Source organism: Mastomys coucha, unplaced genomic scaffold, assembly GCF_008632895.1.
Source record: "Mastomys coucha isolate ucsf_1 unplaced genomic scaffold, UCSF_Mcou_1 pScaffold6, whole genome shotgun sequence".
In the NCBI taxonomy this organism is placed as follows: Eukaryota; Metazoa; Chordata; class Mammalia; order Rodentia; family Muridae; genus Mastomys; species Mastomys coucha.
In genome coordinates, this window is record NW_022196912.1 from 22,160,330 (window position 1) to 22,175,637 (window position 15,308).

General features: G+C 42.1%; 1 protein-coding gene across 3 annotated transcripts in view; it reads left to right on the forward strand.

Moving 5' to 3' along the window:
- The window catches only part of Alk (ALK receptor tyrosine kinase), a 722,886-nt gene that overhangs the window by 206,944 nt on the left and 500,634 nt on the right, over positions 1-15,308 (forward strand). For all 3 annotated transcript variants that reach the window (XM_031357606.1, XM_031357604.1, XM_031357607.1), the window contains exon 2: positions 9,098-9,214. In XM_031357606.1, coding sequence (XP_031213466.1) covers positions 9,098-9,214 — 117 coding nt within the window. The remainder of the gene's footprint in view (positions 1-9,097; positions 9,215-15,308) is intronic.

The following is a 15,308-nucleotide window of genomic DNA, read 5'->3' on the forward strand; positions in this document are numbered from 1 at the left end:
GAGAGAGAGAGAGAGAGAGAAATTGGGACTTTTTGAACCTCAAATTTAGTCCCAGTGACACAGCTGCTCCAAGTCCCAGCTTCTAATCCTTTCCAAACAGTTCTACCAACTGGGGACCAAGCAACCGCATACATGAGCATAGGGGTGGTCATTCTCACCCAAACCACCACGAAGGTCAAAAGCAGTCAAAGTGTTAGGCTTCAGATTTACATGCTTCAGCCATTTGCGTATAAAGGTTTCATTGTGTTTATGTACAGGATTCCCTTCCTGGTGTATCTCTATCTACCTTACAGTAGTGTTTGTTTGGGGCAATTAACTCTCTGAGAGCAGGGGCCACAGTAGTGATTTTCTTTGTGTTCTCTGGTTTTTTTGTTTGTTTTTTAATGCTGTGCCTTGAAAGGAGTACCTCCTTTCCCAGGCTGACAGATGTGCTTCACCACTGAATGAACTCCACAGTTATAAACAGGATCTCCTGGGACATGGAGAAAGGCAAGAAACATGTGTTGGAGCTGACTTTCAATGGTACAGGAGACTATTATGAGAATAATTTTTGCTTTAGGACTTGCACTCCAAAGAAAGAGTGTACATGTTTCTAGCAGGAAGGAGTGGAACTTACAGAAAGGTGAGCCGGAGCAGGAGCTGTTTCATCCCATTCAGATTCCACCCTGGCACTAATAGCTCCTCTCTGAATGAGCCAGCTGGAAGAAAAATGTGAGAGCTTAGAGTATAGAAAGGCAAATATGCATGAACCAGAGGGGTTGTTAGCAAGAAACTAGTTTATCCCCCTCTTTTTCCAGCCCAGAAGAGGTGTGGGAGGTCTGGGTCTTTAGGATAAATAGTACATCTGCCATCTCCCTCTTTTCCTTTCTCTAAAAAAATCACATCTCTGCTTTTTAGACTCAATTCACTGCCTCTTACAAAATTCCATCATCACTGGTAACACTATGGATAGGAGACTTCACCAAGACTGTCGCACTCCATGAACAGATGTGGGCTAGCTCAATAAATATCAAGCCAGTTTCCTTACTGCCAGTCCCCAAAGAGGCCTGGCCTGTGCTCCTTGTAGAACCCTGCCTGGTTACTACAGTTTGATATCCAAATGGTAATTTATTTGACCACATTAGACTTTGTCTTGTGTGACACAAAATCATTGTAAAATAATGCATTATTAAGTGTGTTTTCAAATGAGGGGGCATAACTAGCAAGCTGTCAGTGATTGTTTTATGGTTGGAAGGAAAATAAATAAGTAAAATGTAGACCAGGATGGCACAAGCGCTCTAGGAGTGTTTCAAATAGAGGCACTTGTTACATTTTATTGATGTGGGTTTGTAAAACATGGTTCAGAGGGAACCTGGGGCAGTCACATAAATAGCTGGCTCACATGCATAGCTTGTTATTATTTCTGTTGACACACATATGATAAATCTACTATGTTATGTATATTGGCTTAGATTAATGGACACACAAAAATGAAGATCTGAAATACAGACATAACCTATTGGCTGAAATTTGGGTATTCAAGATAGTTGACACTTGACTAAGTCAACAGTCAGCTAATGGATAATAGAAGAGTGCTCTGGGCAAGCACTTTAATTTTTAGATATTGTATTTATCCATACAGGATCTCCTCCATATTGGAAAGGTACTTGCACTCTATAGTGGATATAGAAGCATGGGACATTAAGACATAAAGGGCTGTAGAAATAGCTCAATTGGAAAGTGGTCCACTAGCCTGGGGGACCTGAGTTTAAACATCTGCTTTAGTGCTTCTGTGAAAGCTAGGTGTGGTGATGTCTTCCTGTAGCGCCAGCTGTGCAGTCTTGCTAGACAGATAGTCTAGCAAACTGGTGAACTTAAGGTTCACTGAAGGGATCCTGCCTCAAGTGTTAAGGCAGCAGAAATACTTGAAGCATCTTTGGCCTCCAGAAATACAAGTACATGTGATCAAGCACACATGGGTGTGCACATACACTCACCTACACTACACACAGAGTGGCATGGTCAGTATTTAAATGATGCATCACCCTCACATGTTGTCTCTTTTTGTCCCTACTAAAACCTGGGAGATTTTAGAACACGTTTCCTTCCTATTCTTATCACCATTTTCAGAAAATTGATATTCCTTTAAGTATGTCCTGAGTCTGAAGTTAAGTAACTAATCTAAACAGTTTCAAAATTAGTGATATTCTCCAGGGACTTCCTTTCATTCATTTGACAAGTATTTTTTGAGTGCCTACTATGTGCCAAGTATGCCAACAGTAATGACTAGTTCCAGAAGTATACAAAAAGCAAGTCAATGACATACATATAGAAGACATAATAGAAGATGGGGTGAGGAGGGAAAGTGTGGTTTATAAAAGATCCTTAGAGTGATCAGGGAACCTTTTCCCAAGGAGATACAAGGGTAGACAACTGTACAGAAGGGAAGGGAAGGAGTAGCCATATGTTTCTGAGGTGAGTTTAGAGAATGGTCCATGCAGGGCCCTGGGATGAGAGTGCCCCCGATGAATTTGAAGAACAGCAAGGTATCCGATAAGCCTGAGCTCACAGGGAAAGGAAAATGGTTAGAAATGAAATCAGAGCACGAACTAGGGGTCAGATCATATGGAGTCCTTTGAAGCTAGGCAATAGAAAGAAACTTCCAGGGGTGGATTGTCAATCTTACTGATATGTGAAGGACAGATTGCAGGGGAACCCGCTGGGTTTCCACAGACAGCAGTAGTCAGGCTGAGAGGTGATGGGGAGAAAGCATACAGTTCAAGTGGAGCCATCAAGAATTGTGAATGAATTGACAGGAAGGGTGAGACTGCTTCTCAACTTTTGGCCCAAGCAGCTGAGCATTAGTATTAACTAAGATTCTGAGATCAGGTTTAGGTGAAAGGTATAAAGAGTTTGGGTTTGCCCATGTTAAAATCTGAAACATTTATCAGGCAAGAAAATGGATGGACAATAAAACAGAGATCTGATGTAGGTGAGCGGATATATTCTGCTTTTTCAATGAGTGGGCATGGAGATATAAATCTAGTAGCATTGGCTTAGAGATGGCATTTAAATCTGTGCAACTGTAGGAGATTTTCCCAGAAGTGAGTTTAGATGGAAAGAATACTTGTGTTTCTCAACACTTAAAAAGTCTCAAAAGGGAAGGCAAATATCCCACAGATTTTTTTGAGCTTATTTTCATACCAAGCAAAGAGAAATTTACTAAGTGGTTCTCTGAGGACAAAAAAAAAATCTTGAGTTTTTGAAGGTGCTAATGTACATGTGAATGAATGTGTGGATCTAGACCGCTGTGAGTTTCTTTAAAGTCAGTCTCTTTACTGATCAGTCAAGAGTTCTCAATTAGGTTCTGAGATACCTTGAACTTCTTGGTCATTGGTCACTGTCAGTTGGTCAGAACCATTGTGACACAGTATAATGTTTAGCTTCCAAGACAAGGGCTGGCAAGAAGTAGAGACCTTTTTTTTTCTGTTTAAGGTGAGCCATCTGTCAAAGAAGAATGAGGGGACCTATCACCAATGTTAGAAACAAGCAGGGGCTGTGTGGCCAACTGTGCTATGGAATGTTCAAGAAGTAGGGAGATGTCAGCTGGGTCAAACACTGCACAGAGGGGTTGTAAGATCAAGATTAGGGTTGGCAGGGACCAGAAACAACACAATCTTGCTTTTTACTATATTCTAGGGAAGGTGGCAGGAAGAATGGAGGGACAAACTCATGAAGAGATTTTGCTTTAGAGGAAAGCCACCATTCTGTTAGTGGCTGAAGAAAAGTCTAAAGATGGTTCATGCTTTCTGTGGTTGAGATCCACCTGGTACTTTGTGAAGGGGATAAATCACTGATGCTGGAGATGGTGGGGGGAATCCATTTGCAACAGCAGACTTCTTGAGGATGAGATTAGCACCCTGAGAAGGGGTTAATACTACTAAAGAGCATAAACAGTGGCTCCTTCGAATAGGGGTGAAAGTAGTACACCCAGGTTCTAATTCCTAGTCATGAGTACATATATTTTAGTTTCTTCAGTGAACTGGGAAACAAGGCTGTTGACTGAAGAGATGAGTGAAAGAGAGGCTTTGAAAATCTAAAGCTGGAAATAGACATGTTAGAGTGATTTGGGTTGGCCTGGGAATATAGTGGGATTTCTAAGCAGTCCTGGACATTCCTGGTGGTGCATTTAAAGTGAGATTTCTCAACTTCATTGTGTATTCTCTTTCCCTACTCTTCAGCACCACATCCAGCTGTTTCCAAACTGTTGTGAAGGAGCAAGAGGCAAAGCCATTAAGATGGTGGGCACAGGGTTGACTATAGAGAGCCGGAGCCAGAATCTAAGCTAAGGACAGCATGGAGGGAGTGGGCAGGAAAAGAGAACAGTGTAAGAACATGACATCTTTACAATTCCTTGGGTCCCTGCAGATCCTAAGGAGGATTCAGGGAATCATTAGAGGGGGAACATCTTACAGTATTCAGGAATAGTCCTCCAGTCCAGGGGGTGTTTTTCCCACTTGTCTCCTTAGCCCATCAGTACTGCTCACTTGGGTACCAGGAATCTCATCTCTTGCCCACCCTCTTCTCTTTCCTGTCCATTCTTCATTCCCTGGAGTCCAAGATTCATCCTGTTTTAACCAATGGCTTAATTCACATCTTCCCTACTCACACCTTTGTTCAATGTGTGCTGCCAAGGCCCTGTCCAACTTCACAGCCTCACATTTCCACAGTAGAAGCCCAAAGAAACCATCCTGCCTCCATCTTAGGCTTACAGAAAAGACAAACTAGATTCATTCTTGTTTTTTAGTAAATCTCTGCTTCTCAAGGATTGGACTATGCCCCACCTATAATCTTAACTATAAATGGTTCTATACTGACTGTTTCAGAAAATGGCTTTGTTTCAAAAAGTTGTTATGAACAACTTGCAATTCTTTGTTTCAAAAGGTTATGACTACTTTGTTGTTCTGCTCATATAATTCCACCTATTTGCCTGGCAATTTCCCCATTTAGAAAACCTCTACCCCCGAGCTGTAGAAACCCAGTCTTGCCTATGTCCAATGTTGATCTCTTGAAACCAGCCTTAGGAGGAGGCAGCCCATGTACAAGAACTTTTAAAGTCATGCTTTATTAATTGCATGAATTCATTAACTAATTAATTGCTCACTTTAATTAATTTACTCATGATGATTTGAGTTGGTGGTCTTTCTCCTCAAACCTTTGGGATTAACACCCATCCTCACATCCTGCTTCTCTTCATTAAATGGCTTGCTTCTTATTGCATAGTTTTTCTTTATGCTCAAAAGCTTCTTTCCCACTAGGAACGAGGATAGGAATGGGGTAGGGACTCTGAAGGGAGCATGTAGCCCCTTTACTCTGTACTGTGCAGTGAGGGTACTTTAAGCCTGTATGTTCTAAAGTGATGCATATTCAATGAGTTATGATTAACATTTGCTTCTGTCCCAATCAATGCCTTTTGCAAGCAAGTTCATTGTGTAGGCTGTGCTCTCCTTGGTAGTCACCTTTTCAGGCATGTGTGCAGCAGTTGAGCTGTCCTTTTGCTGATTTCTCATTGGCTATCCTCCTAGCTTCATCTGGCTAATCACTATGCTCACCTCCTCCAGGGACCTTCTATGGCAGTGGTTCTGAACCTTCCTAACGCTGAGACCCTTTAATATAGTTCCTCATGTTGTAGTAACCCCCAACCATAAAATTATTTTTTTTCTTGCTACTTTATAACTGTGATTTTGCCAGTGTTGTGAACCATGATGTAAATATGTGTTTTCTGATGGCCTTAGGTGTTCTTTGATGTGCCCCACCCCATGGGGTTGTGACTTAAAGGTTGAGAGCTACTGTTCTATGGGCTCCTGTGGGCCCAGGGTTCTTAGGAGCTTCTGTAAGGATAGTATAAAACCTCTTGTTGTCTTTCTAGTACCCAACACTGAGGATGTCCATCAGTTTGTTGGAATTGTGGTACTATAGCAATGAGTAAACCTCTACCTGTGGAGAGAACCTACAGTGCTCTCCTTGTCTCTTTGTTGGGCCATGACTCAGCAATCAGAGACTTTCATTTTGAGTGCTTTCAGATACATTTTTTTTTAACCTCAATATATTACCTGGACCTCTTCCAGGTTAAAAAAAAATCTGCCATTCTTTGCCCTCTCAGTGTCATAAGTGCTTCTTGAAATCCACCCATTCCCCTTGATCCTTCTCAACCAGAAGAAAAGTAAATACCATTGCCAAACAGAAAGGTTATGAAAAAATGACATCATTGCAAACATTGTGGAGGCTTAGTCTTAGTCTTCAAGACTGGTCAAAATGTGAGCTAAGCTGATGTCTTGGAAAAAGTTGACAATTTTTCTTCATATTCATTCACTACAGAGGCTTGGTTGTCATCTTCTGGGATCCTTCCCACAGTGAAGGTGGTAACCTCTAACCTTGAAGACGACTTATGGAGCCCTGGCAGGCATCACAGAGAACCAATGTCTACTTGCCAATAGTTTATGAGGACCCCTGTGGAATGGCCCTACAAATTTGAGCATTAGCATCAGGCTGACCTGGCCAGTTGACTCTTTGATGCCCTGACCTCTGTGTGAGTCTTCAATAAAGGTCTCTCATCTTATTATGCCTCAGTCTGCTTAGCTTCAAACTGAGGAGACAAATCATGGGTTATTGTAAGAAGTAAATGAAATCATATATTTAAAATATTTAGTGTACTACCTAAGGCACATCTACTTAATTCATATTATTTTCTTTAATCCTATTTTTATTTGTGTGTGTGTGTGTGTGTGTGTGTGTGTGTGTGTGTATGTGCTTCTCTGCATGTGTGGATGGGTACATGTGTAAACGTTGAAGATGCATGTGGAGCCCAGAGAATAGACACCCTATTCCTTAGTAGCTGTCCACCTTGTTTTTCAAAACAGGAATCTCTATAGTATGCATCTTACAGAGTAGGTGAGGCTCCTGGGAGCCATCTGTCTCTGCCTTTTCAGTGTCAGGATTAAACACATATGCTACTGGCTGGCAGTAGTAACTTACCCCTTAAATCTCAGACACAGGAGGCAGACACTGGTAGATTTCTTCAAGTTTAATGCCAGCCTGTTCTACATTGCAAGTACCAGTCCAACTAGGGCTGCATAGCAAAAACCCTATCTCAAAACAAAACAAAACAAAGCAAAAGTCAAACCAAACTAAACCAAACTAAATCAAAACAAGGATGTGTCACTGTCTGTGTGTGTATATATATATATATATATATATATATGGGAATATGGGATATATTGGTTCTGGAGATTGAACTCTGGCCCTCATCCTTGTGTAGCAAGTACTTTATTATTGAATGAGCTATCTTTATAGCCTGATTTATTGATATTTCTGTCTTGGAGATAGTCTTGCTATGTCACCTGTGCTGGCCCCAAGTTCATAACCCTCCCGCCTTAGCATCCTAAGTGTTGGTGTTTCAGAGTATGTCTTCACTACAGTCATATTATTGATTTTTAAAGTGTCTCAACCTAACCAAGAAAACTCAGGTAGCCTTGAGTTCCCTTGTCTGAATCTCATTGTCTCTCTCTAAAGCAGCATGGATGAAATAGATGCTCGCTAGAGCTTGCTTGCATAACTTCTGTGCGCTTAACATGCACTTTCTGAGCCATTTTGTAGAAATGCTACAGGAAGATGTAGCTCCAAATTCACTTCTAATTTCTAGAGATCAGATGTGAAAGGAGAGTAAAGGTCTCCTTCCTGGGCACTCAAGAGCCAATGCCTCTCCTTCAGATGTGTGGGAGGACGGGGATCATTTCTTACCAGTTAGAGCTGGAGGAGTATAGGTCCCTGTTGTCAGCTCTACCCAAGTGTCTATAGAAAGAGTGGAGAGATGTAATAGCATCAGAAAACTGCTATGGGCATCCCAGCCAGACATGTTCAAAGTGCATGGTGTGAGGTCAATTCTGAAAGAAAGAGAGAGGATGGATATCATTTAGACCACCACACATGGCCTGTACTCTGTTGACTGAGCAATCTTTCAAATCTGAGTTTTATTATGTGTCTTCTTGCTTTTTGAGATAGTCTGTAGCCCTGAGTTGCTGCTGCTCCAGTAGGTGTCTAAGTGACTGCAAGGCAGAAGCAGGGAAAGTGCTTTGGCCTCCTGTGACTGTGGATTCCTCCCCTTCATCCTGTTGTGACTCTCCTGTAACAGGACTAAAGGATGGAGCAGGGGTTTGCACCAAGGAAATTGCAGTAGAAATCCTAGCTTCATTCTTTCCCCTTCCCTCCCCCAGTCTCATCACACAACCTATAGCTGCTAAACACCTAATTCTCACACCCTTCCTTCTTTAACAGATAAAAAGCTTTGCCCACCATAAAACCTTAGTGAATAGTGATAGATTTGGGGATTTTCAGGGAAGGGGGGGGATATGAACATGCAGAGTGTGCTCATTTGCTTTGTAGATAGATAGTAATGGCTTTTCACTACAAAACCCACTTGAGGTTCTGTTAAATAAAGAACTAATGCCATTCTGCTCTTTTCTCTCAGACTTTTTTTTTCACTCATGCAAATCAGAAACATTTGTCCTCACTGGCTCTGTAGCCTCTTGGATATGGGAAACCCATAATGTAGCTCCCCTCCTCCCTGAAAATAACATAATTGTCAAGTACTCGTAACTTCTGAGTGCAATTTCAACCCTCTCATTGATAAGGCAATAACCCAAGCAAACAACATCGGATGAAGTTACAAGCCTGAGTGTAGGGATGGAGGCATTATTTGAATGAGATGAATCGAAGTTCTCTATAAAGTTGCACAAATTCTTACCAGCAGAATAGACTTTGGATAGAGCTATTAGACTGAGCCATTAAGCTGCCTTGCTTCTAGTTCATCTTCCAGAGAGCCTCAGCACAGACTTGCTCACAGTATTCAGACTTCTCAGATATGGCTCCCCTTGAAAGAAAATGTACATCACAGGCCTGAGATCCACTCAGTTGGTTCCTGCCTCAGCCTTCTTGCTCATCTTCCTGTTAAGTACTCAGAAAGCCTTTTATGAGCTTTCATTTTGAGTGATATTGAGTGACAGCTGGAATGTCCATGCTAAGCACAAGAATCAATGTTCTCTCCTTTGTTTGTGTCCAGGTCACAGTTCCTTCGAGTCATCCTCAGAAATGCCTTCTCCTCCTGGTAACTTCATGTGGAATCTGACCTGGACAATGAAAGACTCCTTCCCTTTCCTTTCCCACCGCAGTCGATATGGTAAGTGTATATTTGACAATTATCTGTGACACAGCTTCACTGCCTTCTAATTGAGGATGCTCTGAGTCTCGACTTGTGATTACTAGCATTCCAGGAATCCCTAGGTACCCTATAGCAAAACACATGATACTGTACCCTCTGACCCCCAAAGGTGCTCAAGTACACCATCAGATCATTCCAGCTAAGATGCTTTTTGTTGCATTGTGAATCCTGGTGAGATCTAAGGACTTTCTGGTTCACATATTCCATTCTCCAAGTGTTCCTGGCCTGGTTCCCTTCACTGTTCATTGGATGTGGTGTCTATTTGTATTTTATTGCCATTTTCTGGATTTAAAGCTCTTACTTTTAGCATTTCTGTAGACAATTATCTCCAAGAGTGGGTTGTTATTAGGGAGGGCATAGGTCTTCCAGGACCCCTTCAGTGACTCCTTTATATTTGGCTAACTTGTGTTCTCAAACAGGTTATTTCACATAAACTCTGCTCATTTGATTGTGCAACAGCCTCAGAGGTCAAGAGAGCTGGTTCCATTCCATTTTGTGTAGGTGCGGAAACTAAGCTCAATAGTATCTTGAGTGGGCCCACTAGTCACAAAGTTGCTACGGTTTTCTTAGAGTTCTGTTTCCCCAGGAGGCCACCAGCTCCACTTGTGAGCTGCTGGCCTGTGAATCCTCAGGAAGTTGTATTGACAAGGTCTATAGTTACTCATTCTCGGTGCTCAGCCTAAAAGCTCACAGTAGCAGAGGCTCTGCTGTTGGAACATCAGGCTTAGGAGAGAGCTGGGACTTGTCCAGGGAGCACCTTCATTTCTTCATCTTTTGGCGATAATCTCCTTGAGGACAGGTACAATGCTGAGTTCACATCCCATTTTATTTCTTCCCTGGAAGATACTGCTAAAGGCTTATGTATGATGGATGAAAGCAGAAGGCTTCCTGATATAGAATTCTCTCATCAGGCCTAATTCAATTAAGTATTTATGAACCCAGTACAGTGTTGAGTTCTAGATGCCCTTCTGGGCATATTTACCTATTCCTGCTTCTCAGTCTCTGCCCTTGGGCTCAACCTATTTAAAGTACACCTAACAGAGATGTTCCACTCGCTGTAGAAAAGCTCCAGTCAGAAGCCTGCCATCCCTCATTTATTACACAGTTAGTCTTGGTTTGTATTAAAGGCACCTTTCATTTCAAATTGAAAGAAAGAAATGCATAAAACCCCCTTAAGCAGTTTAGGATTCTACTCTGAGCTGAGATGCTATTTGCCACTCCTGAGTGTCCCCAGAGGGAGAGAAGGCTCAGTGGTTCTTGGGAGATTCTAGATGAGAATTACTTCTTGATTTTACTTAAACCAGACACGAAATAGCGTCTTGTGATAAGACAAAGTATCTATAAATAATCAGAAACTTGTCTTTTGTATGGTTGATGCTTTGTAACCAGATGTTTTATACAACTGGTCTTCAGATAACATGTGGAGTTCTCTCTCTAAGTCATTGACTATCTCTAGAGGACAACTTCAAACAGTATAGAATGTTTAAAATCTATCTCGTGTGTCACTGACAGCAACTATTGGTTCCCTATAGAGGACACTGAAGGAGGTTTCAGATCAAAGGCAAAAAAACCCTTGGAGTTTAGTAAGACTCAACTTATCTACCACTTACACTCTCCCTGAGCCCCACCTTTCCTTATCAGTAAGCCAGAAGACTTGAATAACTGGAGCAAAAAATAGATCAAGCAGTTTTCTACAAGCCCTCTCCAACTGCTCTCATGGCATAGAAGCTAATGATTTCCATTCTTTGTTGATCAGATTCAGACCATTGGCCAGTTAGTGCCTAAGTGCTGAACCACAGTGTCAGCATCAGCTCCATCTTAAGTGTTGGTTCATGCCAGAAGGATTGGTGGCATCTTGATGAAGTACAGTAATGCTCTCAAAGCCTTTCTATCTTCTTGCCATATTTAGTTCTGAGGGAACCATGGAGACTGCATGATCACCATCAACAGCTACATTTCTGTGCCCACATTGGTGTGTCTACCCCATGGCTACCCCCATGCCAGATGTCGGACCTGATGCAAACTCAATGGTGAGGAAGGCTGGGTCCTGGCTTCTCAGAGGTCATAGGCTAGATAAAGAAAGCTGCAGGCAGCTGAGTCCATTGCCAGTGACTGATACTGAGGACTCACCCTGAGACCCAGCATGAAGAAAGCTAATGGCAGATTTAGGGCCAGACTTCTCTGTCTCCTAAGGGTGTTTTGTGTGGCTCAGCCTACATGTCTATGAATCAAAAAGGCCAGCAGGCTCATGGGTAATGAATCCATACCTTTCACCTGTCAGAGAAGACATTTTAAGAAATGTTAACAACTTCATTAATTTTAAGTCCTCAAACAAGGGCAGAGAAATTTAACTGGTAAATTGCTGCCTGAAGGAGTAGTTGTTCAGACTTGGAGACATCATGGAGTCTTGGCCAGTCTATTGCGGAACTTCACATTTGGTTGATTGGCTTAAGCTCCTTCCTGGTGGGATAGGTGGGAGTGCTGAAAGCAACATCAACAACCCAACCATGGATGACATGATTGACAGCCACAGGCCAATCCTCTTTCATGCAAGCTGTCCACTCTGAATGGAGAGTGGCTTTCCTCTTGCTAGTGTTTTATGAGAAGAGACGAGGTAGAAAGAGGCTAATAAGATTTACTCACCCCCAGCCTGTAATTATCTGCTTGAGGAAAAAGTTTGACCTACCTTTTTGAAGGCTCCCAATATTTCTTCTAATTTACGTCGGGACCTTTTATGTTGTATAAAATATATTCTCTTCAGTGCCATTCAGTATCAGATTCAAGCTCTCTCTGGCCTCTGTCTTGGATGGCAATAGCTAGATAATTTCATTATGGGGAGCTGAGAGCTACACATCCCTCTCCAAGGCTTTGAAAGTGGGGCAAGGCTTTGAAAGAGGACATATGTAGAAAGCTCCCCCCATATTTTCTTTTCATCATTGGTTCTTATGCCTATGAACTTAGTTATAGGCTTGACTGAAGGACTGGACTCTGAGTAGGCACCCAGATACAAATGTCCTCCATCAGGTCCTGCTGGATGCTTCAAGAATATAGCTGCTGAGGGTGCAAAATGGAGTCTGATCTCCTTGGGTTCTAGAACCACAGAAACAGAGGGATTCTTCCTAACTTTAACTCTCATGTTTGCTCACTCAGGACCTGAGGAATCAGGTTGTTATTTTATTATCATTTTGTAGGCACGTTTATGTGCATATGTGTATTTATGTGCACAAGTGTATGGGTGTGAGTGTCAGAGGACAACCTTGGGTGTCACATTTATGAAAACTGTCTACCTCCTTTAAGATAGGCTTTCTCATTGGTCTGGAGCTCTACAGTTGTGTGAGGCTGCTTGGCCAGTGGGTGCCCATAACCCTTTTGTATCCACATCCTTAGCATTGGCATTATGTCCATGAGCTATATCATGCTAGCATTTTCCTTGGGTCTTCATACTTATAGGCAAGAATCTTATGAACTGAACTATACTTCCAGCCCCTGGATCAATATTTTGAACAGGATAACAAGAGATTATTCTCCAGTTGACCAAGACAGAGGGTATTTCCAATCATTTATTTTTTACATGTGGTATTTTACAAAACCCTCTCTCATGCATTTTCTCATGTAAGTGGTATTATGAAATTATAATGGGTGGAAATTATTTTATATTCCATGTTTACAGACATGTCAACGGAAGGTGAAAGTTGCCTGGGCTGTGTCAAGTTGACAATCAGAGCTAAACATCACAGGGCTCAAGACAAAACGTCTAATTATTTTTGTGTTTTACTTGAGAGTATCTTGGACTAGGCTGGCACATGGGTCTCACACACACCCATAGCTAGAGCCTGAGAGCAGGGGATGCTAAAGTAATATGGAGCAAGCAGAGAGCCGGGGTTCAAGAAGAAGGCTCTGTGTCTAATCAGAAAGGGCAGAGGAAATGTCAAAGCTGGACCTCAGATGCAGGAATCAGAGAGCCAGGAATACAAGAGCAGGCTGAAGAGGCTTTAGAGCAATCAGCTGAAACAAGGGCATGCTTCTTGCTATTTCTTGAGCCTGTAAGGGCTAAACAGGGCTAGAGAGATGGCTCAGTGGTTAGGAGCACTTGCTGCTCTTGCAGAGGACCAGAGTTCTGTACCCAGCACCCACAGTGGGGAATCACACCTATCACTTAACTCCGGTTCCAGGGAATTCAATGCCCCTTTCTGGCCTTTGTGGGCACCAGGCACACACATGCAGAGGAAAAGCCCATCCACTTAAAATTGAGCTCAGCTGCTGGGATATGGCCACAAGAAATGGATGGATGCAGTGGATGTTAACATCTTCCTTCCTATAGGGACAGGCTCTGTTCTTTTTGCTTTCTCTAAGTTAAAGAATCATTAGATATTAGTAAGGCTCCTAAGCTACAGAGTGGATGAATTCAAACTCGGATTCACTCACCCCTTGCTAAGTAGTGTTCTATCACATCACAAAGTTATTTCAAAGATGAACCATAGACAACATTCACTCCTCCCAAATGACCTAATGTTGGGGTTGAATGATCAGGCTGATGTCCAAAACCTTGGCTATTTGTAGAATAAATATTTGGTGTCTCTGAACTGAGACCACTCCAAGCACACTCGACAATTCACCTCCCAGGAACATATGGGTAGAGCCCTTTGACACTATAAATAATCTAATATGTTAAAGTACTTTTCCCATTTCTGACAGTGCTCCTTATTATGGGGTTCATTGTGTTCTCCCAATAAGTCCTAAGGCCTCAATATCTGTGAATTTGAGCATAGAATCTCTGCAGTTACGATCAAGTTAAAATGATGACACAGGCGATTCCTTAGGGGCCCAGATCCCATATGACTGATGGGCTTATGAGAGTAGAAACCACAGACACAACATATATACTAGGCAAACATCCTGTGACTAAGAACTCAGAGACTGTGACTATGATTTGTATGCCATGGAGTGTAGGCATATGTTTTTCACAGCCTACTTTAATAAGGGTTCAACCTCCCCTCTAGCCCACCACCCACTAGAGGTAATGGAAAAGAAAGGTTATTAGGATATGGGGGAAGTAGATCTATTTATAGATAGTTCTTTGGGGGTGACTCCAGTCTTTGTTGTTCTCAGTCCAGTCCACCAGTGAGCGCCATTCATGAACTAGCAGCTATAGACCAGTCCACTTGGCAGACACCACACACAAATCAGCAACTGCAGATCAATCCAGAAGAAACTGCAAGGCTTGTCAACTGGCATGAGTCCAAGGGAGTGGCAAAAGCCACAGGAACCTCATTAGAAGTTTTTTGGCGAGGTCGTCACAAGTGAAACTCAGCAACCAATGTAAGGCGAACCAATACATGTGTGTCTTCAGGGAAGAGTAGTGAGTTGGAGCAAAGTGCATAAATGCTTAAGCTTCCACTATCTGTGGGGTCATGTTTATATTCTTTCTAAGCATCACATGTCCTTTCATGTGTCTGCTATAGCAAAATATCCTGTCACCCATGTCTGCTTCAGCAAAATATTCTTTCATGTCTATGCTTTAGCAAGACATCCTTTCACCTGTGTGCCCCAGCAAAACATTGTTTGACATAGATGACTTTCCAAAGAAACCAGAAGTTTCTACTTCAATGGAGCACCAAGTATTATGGCAATAATAGTAGCTAAAAGAAAGGTATGGATCAGAGTCTCCTCCAGAGCTTTAGAGGCAACACGGCCTTGACAACTTGCTCCAGAACCATGGGAGAATAGCAGTTTCTTATTTTAAGGAGTCCAGTTTGTTGTGCTTTGTTATGGCACCCCTGAAAATTAAATACAAGCCATCATAATATATCCCCCACTCAAATCTACAACTTTGACTCTAACAAAATGAAATATTCCTTCAGACATCTGAGAATACCAAAGACTTTGTGAGGATTTGAATAAAAGTTCTATTGAAACTTTGACTTCTTTTGGGACCAGAGGGATCTATCTAATTTAAGAGCTGGTGTTTTTGGAGAGAAAAATTAGACTTTTTAATTACTTTCCCTACTGCTTTCACCACCGTTCAACCTGTTAATGTATCAGTTTCTTTGAT